Raw genomic sequence first — 14,456 nt, forward strand, 5'->3', positions numbered from 1 at the left:
TTAAAAAGGGGAAAGAACTAGGGTGTAGAAACGTGCACCACAGACCGTTGTTCTTCGGGCTTCTGTTCCCCACTTTTAAGACTTTTTGCAGTAGAACACTTCCCAACTTTTCCCTCCTGCATAAGGACCACTCAGGAATCTTTTCAAAATTTGTCATTTATTTGTAAATGTGGGTTACAAATCAAAAGTAGAGTATGAAGTCATCAGGAAAAAGGGACAACAAAATCAAAATGCACGGGTGATATTACTTGTTGGACCTCCATGTCTTTGTCAAAGCGCCGAAGCGAAGCTGAAAGCGAATGGCGAGGGTATAGCGAAGCCTGCGTGATGCGCGCTGCACGGCGGCGGGGGTGAAGAGAAGAGATAGATTTCATGAAAACGCGGATGGTCTCCTTTGGAGAGGGGGAGCGAGAGAGAGAGAAAATGGTGGGAGCGAGAGAGCTGCGCGCTCACTGGAAGGAGAGAGGGCGAGAGAGAGATGGAGGCGGGGGGAAAAAAGTCTGGCGGCTCTGCGGGGACTGGAGCGCCCCATGCCCTGGACCGGCGGCGCACTGCTGGCCAACATTCAACCCTCCCCTTGTTCCACAACCACTTCCACTCGCACAGCGCCTGCCACAGGTAGGGCTCGCCCCGCCGCACTTCGCCTCACCGACCGTTTGGTAAACAACAAAAAAGAAAACCCTCGAGGCTAAACTAAGCGACTGAGGTAAACTAACGATTCATATTTTGTCCTTTACTTTGACTACCATTTTTTTTTAAAAAAGCCGTGTTTTTTTTAAATCGAGTCGACTGGTGCAGGCTAGCATTCCGGGGTCGCCCATAGCCGAATTTCCCGTCCGGAGACCCGGGTAAATAAATAGCATGATCTCCGTCGAACGCGATTCCGCCACCTATTTTTTTTTAGCCAATTTCGCAGAAAATGGATTTCGTTAAAGGTACCGGGTGCGTTTAAAGTCCAGTTCGGTCGTGGTGTTTTTATTTCCGAGTGTGGAGTAAATGTGGCTGTGGCGAGGAGAACCAGCCGCCACTGGTTAGCCATCAGGGAGCTCGGTTAAATATCTCACCGTGTGGGCTTACTGCGCTCTCTCTCGCACTCACCGTACAATCTACTTCGTGATTGCAGCGATTTTGTTTGCAATCCACCAGAAAGCACGCCGAGTGAGTTCCCAGCCACGGCTTTATCGTGTATGCTCGTTTTTCTTTTTTATTCGGGGGCGACACGGATGAACCTGCCTGTAAGACGGGGCTGGTAGTATGGCGGCTCTAGAACAGTCGTCACGCCAGTGAGGTGCTCTCAGTCTCGGCTGTTGCATTTTTTCTTTTCGTGTCGTGATAAAATCATACAGTTGACCCGGCGACTGAAGCATTTTATCGCAGATTTCTCCGCCGCAGATGTTACTAAAACGAACCCGCCGTTTTCAGCGCCAGTGAGGTTTTATTTATTTTTTCTCTTTATCCTTTTTCTCCAAGCCATTGAAGACCAGCTTCCAATCCGCCGCCATACGGCTACCAACACCTCGTGTTCAACCTCCGTATCCATCCACGTCAATTGAAACTCGAAGTAACGGACGGTTTTTACGGTAAGATGGTGTCTTTTAAAGGTATCTGACCTGAAATCAGGCTTAATTTGTAAATGAACTTTGGGTCGTTTGGGCGAATTTGTGCTCCACTCTCCCCGGCGGCTGGAACCCGAAGCTAGCTGGTTCTAGCCGGCTAGCTACTGTAGGTCAGTCCTAGGTCGCTTAGCCCTTGTATTTGCTATATATTTTTGGAACTCAACAGAAAAATTACATCAGAATTAATATTTTACCTCATTAAAACGAGAACGCCGTGTGTAGTTTCCATAAGGATGGATATAATTTGGGTTGTCGAAAGGGGGTTTCCACTCAAACCACGCCGTTTACGGAGGCGTGCAGTCGGCTGTATTCAGCGCATTGAAGCCTGCCAAAATTGTCGAATAAAACGTTAAATTTGAACAAAATTAGCGCTAGTCGATAAAAATAACGCCATAAGAAGGCAGTAGAAACCGTTAGTGTTAGTTTTGGTCGTGTGAGGTATTTCTTTAGAAAGATGATGTTTGTGTCTCTCTCAGGCTTAACCTTCTTCCATGTCTATTTAGAGCTCGACCAGGTCGCTTCGAGCGCCGCCATTACTGATTCAGTAACGGCAACGCCTCGCCCTGGAAGCGTCCTGGTTGCTTTGTGACTGGTTCAACCACTCCGTACAAGCACAGAAACGACATAAAACGTTTTCAGAGGGCGGCCGTCTGCTCACAAATGCCGAAACGGCCATTTTAATAGCGGACGTGAAGCCTGTTTTCTTTCGCTCCGTTAAATCGCCGTGTTCTAAGGCGCGACCAAAGCCTCCATGGCGGAAGCCAGATCGGCGCCCCGTCAGCACTGAGGCAGAGTCGGGTGGTGCATGCTGTAGTCATGATCATCCCTGGCCACGTCTCCCCCCTCGACGGAGACCGAAAGCAGATCCTCCGTGGTCAGCTGGTCGCCTCCAGCTGCCCGCCTGCCGTCGAAACGCTCGCTTCCTCCTCCCGTGGTACCTCCCAGTATCCTCTCGCCCCCCGAAAAATCCTCCATTCGACGCGAGAACCGAGCGACGAGAGAAACGGTGGCCTGAAATGCCCGCAAGACGAGCGCTTAGGGTGGAAATAAAGCCTCCCACCAGTTGACAAAATGGAAGATTAGGCGGATTGCCCGTTCTGGCTGCTGTCGACTGCAGAGTTATTTGAGATTTGAAACCGTCACAAGCAATGGGCTATGTCTCACGATGCAGCGTAAACGGTTAGGGGCGGTGTAATGAACAACTATTATGTGTAGGGCTGGGTTTTTTATTCCAATGTATAGAAGTAAGCAGCAAGTCCTCGAGTGTTTTCGACATCTGTTTGAAGAATTAAAATAAAAAGGAGGAAAAAACTGCGTGTTTAATTATGAAATATATTAATCTCAGTGTTTTTTTTTCATGTCCGCTTAATTATATGAAAATTGTTCTAAAATATCAGATCGATCTTGTGTCAATTCATTTATAACAAACAAATAAATAAATAAAAAACGTTGTTCATTGCATGATGTATTTAATGGTGGTTTGAACATTAGCAAAAAGGCATTTCCAAACTTTAATATTTAATTCCCATTTTTAATTATCATTTTTTTTATCTTCAGAGGTGGTTTTAGAACATGAATGGAGACATGGATCCTGCCAGCAAAGAGCAAGGTGAGAGTAATGCTAACTGCTAGTTTTGATATATTTAATGTTGCCTGAAGCGATGTGCTTTTATGTTGTGAACTATGAAATGAATATGCACCAGCTATATGCTTGAAAATTGTAATCTTCTATATCAATTTTTGCAGTCTGGGCCCAGGATGATCTGATGAAACTCCTGGATGGCATGAAAGTGAATCTGCCAGAGAAGGACCTGACCAAGTACAAGACCTCTGAAGCCCATATGGACTGGGAGAAGGTGGCTTTCAACACGTACTCAGGAGATATGTGCAAACAGAAATGGCTTGAGCTCTCAAAAGAGGTGAGAGAGTCATTTTGTGATGGTGCACCACAAGATGTAGGATTTTTATATTCTTCAAAGTACAGTATGTATTACAGAATTGACACTGAAAAACTGTGTGTTTGTTTTGGCCTGCCTGGAGTTATTTTGAGGTTTGCTGCTGTTGGAGTGGGACAGGGGTTCCCACTTGCAGTCTTGGTGACGCCAGACAATGCATATTTTTATTTATTTATCTTGCTACTTATCTTACCTTTTAAATTAATTACTTAAAGTGTCTCAGTTGCTGGGTGGGTGGGTCGATTCACCAGGACTGGGACTGTGAATCATTGCTCTAGGACATACTAGACTGTGTGTAGGTGATAAGTGTGCATATGTACTGTTGAATCGTATTGCAGCAACTAACTACTTGGGTGCGTTATTGTTACCCCACACAGATCCGCAAATTCCGCACACTAACGGAACTGATTGTGGATGCACAAGATTACATCAAGAATCCCTACAAAGGGAAAAAATTAAAGGTAAACAGAGTTTTTCTGCATTCTGAAAATTCATAATTGTTAAAGGAACACTGCTACTTTTAGAACTTTAAGCAAAGCCCAATAAAGTGGTTTAATTGCTCTGGAGCTTTACTATTATCTGGAACCATTATTATTCATATTCATAAAACAATTTACACAGAAAATGTGTTAATACCTCAGCGGTTTCACAAGACATGACCATTCTGCACCCAGTTAATACATTAGTTCAAATTGATTTATTTTTTTCTTTGCTTGTTTGTTCAGTTTTTGTTCTTTTATGCCTACTCAGGTTTTTTTTTTTTTTTTTTTTTTTTTTTTTTTTTTTTTTTTTTTTTTTAATGTTTTTATTTGCACTGTCCAGTTGGAATTAAGAAAAGTTCCATACATTAGTTAACAATGCAAATGATCACCAAGTGAAACAATTTATATGCTTATTTTACACAATTTTTTTCTTTTTATATGTTACTTTAAACGAGTCACAAACCGGCATTTCTCATCTTTTCTTTTGCTTCTGAATTTTTGTTTCATTGTGTGCTGAGAAGATTGAAAAGAAGGATCAAATGTTATGTACAGAAGTGCCACATTTATAGGTGATGTAGTTGAGCAACTGAAGATGGTGCAGAAAGTCAGTAAATCTAAAAAAAAAACTGATGTATTTTCTAAGAGTCTCCGGTCAAACTCTTAAACATTTTATCTTTTCTACAGAAACACCCAGACTTTCCCAAGAAGCCACTGACGCCATACTTCCGCTTCTTCATGGAAAAGAGAGCCAAGTATGCCAAACTTCACCCAGAGATGAGCAACCTGGACCTTACAAAGATTCTCTCAAAGAAATACAGGGAGTTGCCAGAACGTAAAAAGGTAGGAAGAGGCTTTAGAGAAGGCTCTAAGCAGTAATAGAAAGTGAGCCCAGGACAAATTACATTCTTACAACACAGATCATCTTTCATAAATTGGAGAAGCAAAGCCTGTTTTATTGTGAACACTACAATATTCTGAAAACTGCAGTTCCATAATGTGTTGGGTTTATTGATTTGATCATCTTTGTTTTGGATTCAATCACCATGCAGCTTTTTAATTAAAAACCATATTACAAATAACATTAACACTGAACTGATTGTTTCTTTGTCCCCCTATAGGAGAAATATGTAAATGATTTTCACAAAGAAAAGGAAACATTTGTGGTTAACATGTCAAAATTCAAGTAAGTACAAGTAAACTTTCTGTATAAGGGAACCATAGGGGAAAATATAATTAATGGGATCAATGGTATATTCAACTCTGGGCAAGTTGTATCTGGAGTGTTATTCTGTTTTTATTTTTCATGCAACCTGTTAACAATTGATGTACTTACAGGGAAGACCATCCAGACTTAGTGGAGACGAAAAGTAAGAAGGGCTCTAATGTACCAGAGAAACCCAGGACCCCTCAGCAGCTGTGGTATAACCATGAGAAAAAGGCCCTTCTTAAAATTCACCCAGATGTAAGTTCTGTTGACCACCCCTGTCCACCTTACTGTACTTTTACTATACAAAAAATTAGTCACTGTGTAGTAATGTTTGATGGTGAAACCAAGACACTTTTATTATGCCTTCTGCGCAGGCCACCACCAAAGACATCAAAGACAGTCTAGGAAAGAAGTGGACGCAGCTGTCAGACAAAAAGAGACTGAAGTGGATTCACAAGTCTTTGGAGCAGCATAAGGAGTATGAGGTGAGGGCTGCTTTCACATCTGCATCGCTTTTTGACTGCTGGGCAGTTGCTTCCTGTTGTGTACTTTAAATCAGGCATTCTTCAAGTGGGCCTCTTTTAAACATGTCTTGGATTGGCATAGCCACAACTAACAGGCCTATAAAGGATTTTTAATAATGTTATAATCATGGACTCTGTAAAGGAAGTAAGCATCAGTGAAAATAGTGATGCACCTTGCTCAAAAAGGTAACTTTTTACCGGTTCTGGCTACATTTCTTTAAACCCTGACCTCCTTTCTTCTTATAGGAAAAGATGCGGGGCTTGATTCAGCAGCACCCAGAGTTGAACCTGACGGAAGGCGACATTGTCAAGACCACTCTGACCAAAGCAGAAAGACAACTAAAAGACAAGTGTGACGGCCGGCCAGACAAACCGCCATCGTAAGTGCACAGCGTGCTACTAGAAAACAGAATTCTTAAACTGGAAGCTTCTTGCTGGGTGTCCAGAGACTTCACTTTTAACCGTGGGGTGTAAATTATCTGGAAAATTGTTTTATTTGTATGTCAAGTAGATATGATTTCTAAGTCAGTTGTTTGTAATATTCCTGTGTGCTCTTGGGAAAGATGAGACAGGTTTCTTTTGTTACAGTTGCTTGAAGTTTCTGTAGTAGCCGATTGCATCTTGCTCATGCTGTTTCTCTAGGAATGGATACTCAATGTTCTGTGCCGAGCTGATGTCCAGTATGAAGGATGTTCCCAGCACAGAGCGCATGGTCATGTGCAGTCAGCGCTGGAAACTGCTCAAACAGAGCGAGAAAGATGCCTATCAGAAACGCTGTGAACAGGTCTGGGCATTGCAAATGCTTCTTAATGTGTAGATGTCGTCCAAATATGAGAAGACCACATGAGCTGATGTGCAATGAAATGCAAATGAATGCACTTACAAATCCAGCACTTTGCCATTGTATTCTCATGCCCCCCCTCCCCCTTTTTTTTTTCTTTCAGAAAAAGAAAGAATTTGAAATTGAGATGAACCGATATTTGTGTGTAAGTAGAGATGTGCTTTAATAGCTATGCTTGAGTTGTTCCTTTTTCTCTTTTGTATTTTGGTATGTTTTAACGCTGTTCCTGCACTGTAGAGCATTTCGGTGGAGGAGCAGCAAAGAATCTTGGCAGAGCAGAAGATGGTGGGCTTTAAGAAAGGCAGCAGCCCAGCCTCTAAAAAGAACTCTAAAGCCAAGGTGAGTACAGCCTGCTGATTCTGTAGAAGTCATCGTTTAGTATGTGTCTCTTTTCTTTATTCTTTTGTGATGCATTCCTTTTTTTGTTTGTTTGGTTTTTTTTTCCCGTATACATAGACCACTCCAGAGAAGCCTAAACGGCCAATCTCTGCCATGTTCATCTTCGCTGAAGAGAAGCGGCCTAAACTTCAGCAAGAGAGGCCCGATCTGTCTGACAGTGAGCTCACTAGACTCCTGGCCCGCATGTGGAATGATCTGTCTGACAAGAAGAAGGTAACCTATCACATACAAACCCTACCAGCACTCCATGTTGAAGTATTGCAGCTCATTGGCATCTGGAGCAGTGAATTTATGTAAATTCATCAAGAAATTGTGGTCATGGGCGAAAGCTTGTGCAGCCGTAATGATATTTGAGTATGCTTAATGAAAATGAAGTGCACAAAACATGTATGAAAAGGAACACACTTTAAAATGCACAAGCAGCCCTTTTTTGTCTCACAATTTATTAAATGTTTCCATAGGATAGTGTATAGGAAATAAGTGAACATTGAGGAGCACATACAATTAATAAACAATAAACAGTTTGAACCTTTCCCACATGGGTCATGTGGCTGAGGTGTGTGTGTGTTTTTATTCAGAAGGGCTGTAGCATCAACTGATTACAGACATGTTCTTCAAGCTAATGCATTGCTTGTGGACAAATTTTGTGCACTGGTTTTTCGATCGAGTGTACTCAAAGCATATGAAGCAGCATGGCAGCTCGAGCTATCACCTACGACCATTGAAAGCCCTGACCTCTTATAGGAAAAATACAAGAACCTGGAGGCGGTGTTAAAGGCAGAGTCAGAGAAACGGGGGAAAGAGGAGAAAGGCAAGCTGCCGGACCCACCCAAGACTGCACAGGACATCTGGCAGCACAGCGTCATTGGCGATTATATGGCTCGATTTAAGGTAGGGGAATGGTAAATATGTGGTCCAACTGAGTCTTCTATTCAGCCTTCTAGCTGATATAGACCGTATATCTTTTTAATACCATACGCATTTTCTTTTTTTGTGTGCTTGTTCAGAATGACCGACCAAAGGCAGAGAAAGCCATGGAGGCCACCTGGAACACAATGGAGAAAAAGGAAAAGATCATGTGGATCAAAAAGGCTGCAGAGGACCAGAAGAGATATGAGGTGGGCACTCGAGTTTTTGTTAATTTGTTAACAATATTTAGATGGGTCTAACCAGAATGAAGACAAGACATTGGGTTTATTTTAGTACTCTGACAAGGTCTGCTAAACTCTTCTGTAACTTTTTCAATAAGTATGTCTGTGCTTGTATATTATATCAATATCTTAAATGCAAATAAGCAAAGAGTAAAATGTATCAATTTATCAGTTTTCAAAAAAGTTGATATCTTTTAGAGGTACCTTGAAGAGCAAAATTTGGCTTCGGATGTCTCCACAGTTTCTCCAGTCCTTTCGTGAATTTGTTATGGTCCATCACCAATACATTTGATTTAAAACAGTGAACTACTGATTAGCTAAACCAGGCAGTGCATGATAACTAAAAATAATACTGAGCTTCCTTGAGAAGAGGTTAATGTTATTTTGTATTTATTGTGATAATAGCATTTCTGGGCAAATAAATTATTACTGACCAGATTTTTTTTTTTATCAAATTTCCTCAGGTTCCTCAAATGTTCTGCACAGTTTATATAAATACATACATGTTCATAAGTTTATTTTTGGGCTTAAGTTATTAGCTAGCTGATACATCTTTGTTTAATGAAATGCTCTCCTCCTTGCTAAAAATCTGAATGACACAGGTAGTATTTCTATTCTCACACTTCCCATGTTTCTTCTTGCTCAGAGAGACCTGAGTGAGATGCGTGCTCCTCCTGCAGTGGTTGCCTCAGGGAAAAAGATGAAGTTTGATGGAGAGCCCAAAAAACCACCATCGTACGTATTTTGTTGTTGCCATTATGTGCATGCTTCTCATCGATCGCCCTAATTATATTGCAAGTTCCAGTGTTCTGTAATTTGTTTTCCTGAAATCCAGTCATCTGTTGGTGGTCATCTGTATACACTTGACGATGAGTCAGCTGGCAAAACTGAGTCTATTGTAATGTTGTCCTTTTTGACCTTTACTCTCTCAGAAACGGCTATCAGAAGTTCTCTCAGGAAATGCTGTCGAATGGGGAGCTGAATCATCTGCCCATGAAGGAGCGCATGGGTGAGATTGGTGGCCGCTGGCAGAGGCTCCCTCAGAAGGAAAAAGACCGCTACAAGAAGATTGCGGAGGAGAAACAAAAGCAGTACAAAGTGCAGCTTGAACAGTGGCTTGCGGTATGTCGGTACTCCAGTTCACAGCGTTTTAACATGCAAATTAAATATTGTGTGAAGAAAACATTGAGAAGAGCTTTTCAGACCAACTTTGAAATGTAATTTAATCTAATGGTCACAAACCATCCAAAAGGCATTTTAGAACTTATGTTTAGCTCCCAGAATTACAAAATGGCCAAAGGACATTTAAGAACTAGGCCTGGGCGATACGGCAAGGTAATCGGATGATGATGGAAAAGTAACCCGATGGCGGTGTGTTAATGGTGATAATTGCTGTTTTGGTAAAAGAACAGAGAATTAGACATTTACCATTAAATAGCTGGAAAGGAGACTGGGGAAACTTAAGAGTTGACATTTAAGAGTGTGGGCTCACGCAGCAGAACCCAGAGAGAGAGAGAGAGAGAGGGGGGAATTTTTCTTATTATTATTTCAATTTTTTTTTACCATGTTTCTACCATGTTTTTTTTTTTCCCTTGTGGTTTTAACTACCCCTTGTAGGTGGTTGAAATCTTTCCCTAAAAATGGGACAACCTTCAAATAAAAAAACATTACTTCATTAACAGGCTACGGTGCTCTGTAGGCATCCCTGCCAGTCTGCAGTAATAGCAGATGAGGATAAAGTTCAGCAACCTCACTGCTGGGCTGTAGTTACATTTAGAGCATTATATAGCTTCAGAAATTGGGGTGGGACAGTTGTTTATCATTGCCCACCCCTAATTCTTCAGTGATGATGCTGAAGTCAGCTGTTCCAGCTTCTTATTTGAAAAACCCTGGTAGTATGCTGATGTCTCAGTAGCTAGCTAGCTTCTGTTGTGCACCAGTTCTGACGTTTGAAGCAGCAGAATGTAACTACTGCATCATTTAAGGCTAGATACTGAGACATCAGCATACTACCAGCATTATTATGCTTGTTATGAAGAAAAGGACCATAATACATTAAAACAACATTAAACTAGAATAATACAATGGTTATCGTAATTTTTAACTGAGAAAATACTTACAACTCTTAAGTTTATTTGGTTGTTTATTTGCATCTTGCCTGTTCTCAGGACACCCTAATGTGAAAAGCACATGGGCACTGCTTTGGAGATCACCTGCAGTCTGACGTTTTTCCAGCTCTGCGATTCTATGGCAGAAGATGGACGGATAAAATAGTTCTAAAAGAAAACAGTTCATATTAAAGCATAGACTAGACTAAAATAGAAGTAGCTGTTGCGTTTTTGGGTGAAGGGTGGCGACATTATAGATTTTGAAACAAAACGCATCATGCCAATTATTTTATTATCGCTCCAGCCTACTAGGAACATGTCATTTCAGCTTTCAATTGAAAATACTAAACAAGCAAAGCAGAGTTACAAAGGTGCCTGGTGTTGATATTTGTTTGAAATGTGACTAACATGAATTTATTTTACAGAGTTTATCATCTCAAGAGAGAACTGCTTACAAAGAGTACAATACCTTAGTAAGTAACTTATTCATTTACCGTTTTGTTTTGGTTTTTTTTCTTTTGTGAAAAGGTTTTGTTTGCTAAAGCAATGTTTGCTTTAACACACATTTTTTTAACCTTTTATAGAAGAGAAAGGGTACAAGCAAACCAGGTGGTACCACTGCTAAACAGAAAGCCAAGTCCAAGACCTCAGTAAGTCTGAACACTGACTGTGCATAATTATAGGGAGTAGTTCTCTGTAAGGTAGTGCTCAGCTTCACACTTTCTCTTATTGCAATTATATACTGCTTTCCAACAGGATGTGGATGATGACGAAGATGATGAAGAGGATGAGGAGGATGAAAAGGAATCTGAGGAGGCATCATCCAGTGCAGAGGATAGTGAAGAAGGGGAAGACGATGACGAAGAAGATGAGGATGAAGACGATGATGTGAGATTTCTCGATTGTTTCACATTGTTTGAGGAACAGTTATTTTTATAGCCCATATTTATAAATGCTGAACCTCTTGCCTTTTTACAAGCAGTATTTACTATAAAAGTCTTGCAAAATGAAGCAGTTAGAATTGTGTAATTTAGTGTTTGAACCAGGTGAACTTTCTAATTTAAACACATGAAAATGTGCTTCAAAATAAATGATTAGTGAAAAGAGATTGTGCCATGGGGATGTGGCATTCTCTCATTCTAACCTCACTCTGAAATGGTCATGTTCTTCAAAATGGTGTTGTGTAACTTACCATGAGGTGTGATGACTTTCGATAAACATTCTTGTTATATTACAAACATGGTTTTCATAGTGACTCAAGAAATATTTGTCTTGCTGTGAAAAACTCCAGATGACATTTTATGGGATGACAGGACAAAAAACATGTACTACAAGTTTTTTTTTTCAACCCCACATTAGGTTCATAGTGTCTCCCTGATATAGATGCAATATTGAATTTCTTTGTTTCTCAGGTTGACGAGGAGGAGGATGAAGATGAAGAGGCGGAGGATAAGGAAAATAAATCGGAGAGCAGCAGCAGCGGGTCCAGTTCAGACGATTCGTCAGATACAGACTCGGACTGAGGGGGAAGCTGGAGCAAAGCGAGCCCGCAGACTGCCAGAGACCCTGTGAACTGAGCCATTAGTCAGGGCCATGGGCCTGCACTGCACTCCTCCAACCACCAGGGGGAGCTCCCTCCACTACCACCACCACGTCCACTCACTCAGAAACCATCTCTCTGTCATCCTTTGCTTTTCTCTTTTCTTTCCCCATTTACAGTCTCACTGAGCTTGTTTTCAGTTAAAGGTTTCTAAAGGAGACAGAATGCAAGGAGGAGAAATTGCACTCATAGGACTAAAGATATATTATCTCTTCAATTCCCTCACAGCTAACATGAGTCTGTTCTTTAATAGGGTTCAGCTCTGCTGGCTCACAGACTTTCTTTCAACTGTCCCAAATTAGCTTTAAAAGATACTGGTGGTACCATGAAATAGCCCTTTACCATTGTGTTTAGTGTCTAAAGCCATTTTTTGAAGGAAGGAGAATAGCAATGATGCCCTTTCTCTTTTCCAGACTTGTTTATTCTTTTTTTTTTTTTTTTTTTTTTTAGGGGAATAACAGGCCCACAAGCCAAAGAATCTGTTAGTTAGGCGGATTTCTTTCGGGAAGTAAAGGGGACCAAAAACTTGCACTCTAGAGAATACCTGCTTTGTCTTTCCTATCCTCCTTCTCTACATCCTTTTTATAGTCGTCATCATCATGCCTTTCCAGACCATTTTTTCTTCCTGCTCCCTCATTTGCCATGGTGGTGTATTTTTGCTTCTGTAATTCTTCGGTTCGTAGTGTGGTACCTTCAGGAACAATAACGCAATGTTTGAATGTCTGTCCGTGTGGAATTGTGGAATTGGCACACAAACGCAGCTTTACCATGGCATGTACATAAGCCACCATCACCTATGTGGGTTATTTTTGTTTGTTTTTGTTTTTTTATTAGGCACCAATTCATCTGTTTAGCAAATGTACTTTGGAAGATGACCAAGATTCTTCCGTGATGGCTTTAAAAGAGAGAATCTATCTTTGGACTCTTGTAATGAAAAAAGACTAAACAAAAGAGACTGACGTTTTCGTTGGCCCAGGTGTGTACTGGTTTGAGAAGAAGCTTCACCCACAAACCCTGCTGCAAACGTCTTGTTAGTCACCATCAGAATTGGTGTTGTTTTCCATCCAGCCTGTTTTACTCTTCGTTTTTTATTTTGATGCTGCTTTGCAGGGCTGCACATTTTTTTTTTCCTTTTCTTTTTTTAATGTTTTAATTGTCGGCTAAGAGTTAGACTGGTTTGTTTTAAAATGTATTATTGGGCTTGTTTTAATTGCCTGCCACGTTAGATTTTCTTTTAATCGTCTGATTGCGATATCAATTTGGCCCTCAATGCTGTGCACTTATCCTAGACAGCCTCACCAGCTGACTGTCCTCTTAGTGTTGCTTTCCCTCCTTTTTCCCCTCTTTTCCTCACTCCTCACACCTCTCTGGTTTTCCCCTCATCCATGTACTTCAACCACTGACTTGTTCTTATAAGCACCAGCTCAAGGAATGTAAAGGAATGTTGTATTTAATAGAGGAGAAAATCTTTTGTTGTGTATATATGAACAGTTTTGGGTCACTTTTTCTCCTCCCTATCCTTAGATTTTTTTTTTTTTTGTAGCATTGTGTAAACACTTTGCTGGAATTGCAGCTGTGTGCTTTTACACCTATTGGATGGTGGTGTCTGTTACGATGTTATATACCCCAAATCGCAAAGGACGCATCTTTAATCAGCAACGCCCTTAAAGATGAGCAGAAGCGTGAGGCCTGTTGGCTGTATCCAGCTAAATTAGCATGGCTCAGCTGGAAAGGCATGAAAGGTGTTGTTGTGGTTATTCATGATGATGATGAGGAACACAGGATACATGAAGTCCTTAGACGATTCAGCAATATGATTTGCAACAATGGGGATAGATTTGGTTCACTGCTGTTGTAAGGTATTTGTAAATATGTTTTCTTTTTTTTATTGAGTGGAAAAATTGTATTTTCATTTGGCCAAGCTGTCCCCTACGTGGTTCTTGTAGTGGCCGGTGGTCTGGATTTGTTGTCAGTTGCTCTGAGGAGGGAAAGATTTTAATTTGGTATGTTTTAGTTTTTATACCCCTCAGCTGTTTGTTTATTTGTAGAAACGGCAAAAAAAAAACATGATTTGTACTGCTGATAATTTGGAACATTTGGATGTTTTCTATAGTCAGAGGTGTTATTCCTGGAATTTACCATTTGATCAAATAAACCTGTCTTTAGCAACTGTGTGACAGCTTATTTCATACTTTCTTTTAGAGGTGGTTCACTAAGAAAAGAAATATGTAGACTTCCCAAAACTAGTGTAGCTAAAAGTGAATGGAAGTCTATGGTGCTCAGTCTATTATATTAGACCCATTGCTCCAGTTCAGAACTACAGATGGAAAATTTGGGCACTAAACATGTTTCTTGATCAATATTTCTGACGAATAATATTTTAAACTAGTTTTATGACCGAGTAGGGTTTGGTCAGAAACCCCACGAACGAAATATGAATATTTAAAATGGCAAGTTTACAGAGGAAGGCAAAAACATGCCTGACTTTAATTTTTAAATTAACAAAGTTTTTATTTAAAGTAGTTTGGAATATTTCTGCTGAGCCTTGCAATATTTTGGCGTTTCCCTGCGAC

General features: G+C 40.7%; 1 protein-coding gene across 4 annotated transcripts; it reads left to right on the forward strand.

Annotated features, from left to right (window-relative positions):
• The first annotated feature begins 16 nt into the window (after nucleotides 1-16).
• ubtf (upstream binding transcription factor) lies at nucleotides 17-14,057 on the forward strand. 4 transcript variants are annotated; one of them, XM_017686002.2, is made up of 22 exons: nucleotides 17-706; nucleotides 1,471-1,580; nucleotides 3,174-3,225; nucleotides 3,363-3,535; nucleotides 3,949-4,032; nucleotides 4,738-4,893; nucleotides 5,172-5,236; nucleotides 5,389-5,515; nucleotides 5,635-5,745; nucleotides 6,031-6,164; nucleotides 6,427-6,568; nucleotides 6,729-6,770; nucleotides 6,863-6,964; nucleotides 7,082-7,237; nucleotides 7,781-7,915; nucleotides 8,032-8,142; nucleotides 8,822-8,910; nucleotides 9,108-9,297; nucleotides 10,709-10,756; nucleotides 10,868-10,933; nucleotides 11,040-11,171; nucleotides 11,696-14,057. In XM_017686002.2, the coding sequence occupies exons 3-22, from the start codon at nucleotides 3,189-3,191 to the stop codon at nucleotides 11,804-11,806; spliced, it is 2,211 nt and encodes a 736-aa protein (XP_017541491.1). In that variant the 5' UTR covers nucleotides 17-706; nucleotides 1,471-1,580; nucleotides 3,174-3,188; the 3' UTR covers nucleotides 11,807-14,057. The 4 variants fall into 4 exon arrangements, with proteins under 4 accessions (XP_017541491.1, XP_017541461.1, XP_017541468.1 ...); XM_017685972.2 differs by having other exon boundaries at nucleotides 18-706; nucleotides 7,769-7,915; XM_017685979.2 differs by having other exon boundaries at nucleotides 18-618; nucleotides 7,769-7,915.
• The last annotated feature ends 399 nt before the right edge of the window (nucleotides 14,058-14,456 follow it).

Source organism: Pygocentrus nattereri, chromosome 14, assembly GCF_015220715.1.
Source record: "Pygocentrus nattereri isolate fPygNat1 chromosome 14, fPygNat1.pri, whole genome shotgun sequence".
Lineage (NCBI taxonomy): Eukaryota > Metazoa > Chordata > Actinopteri > Characiformes > Serrasalmidae > Pygocentrus > Pygocentrus nattereri.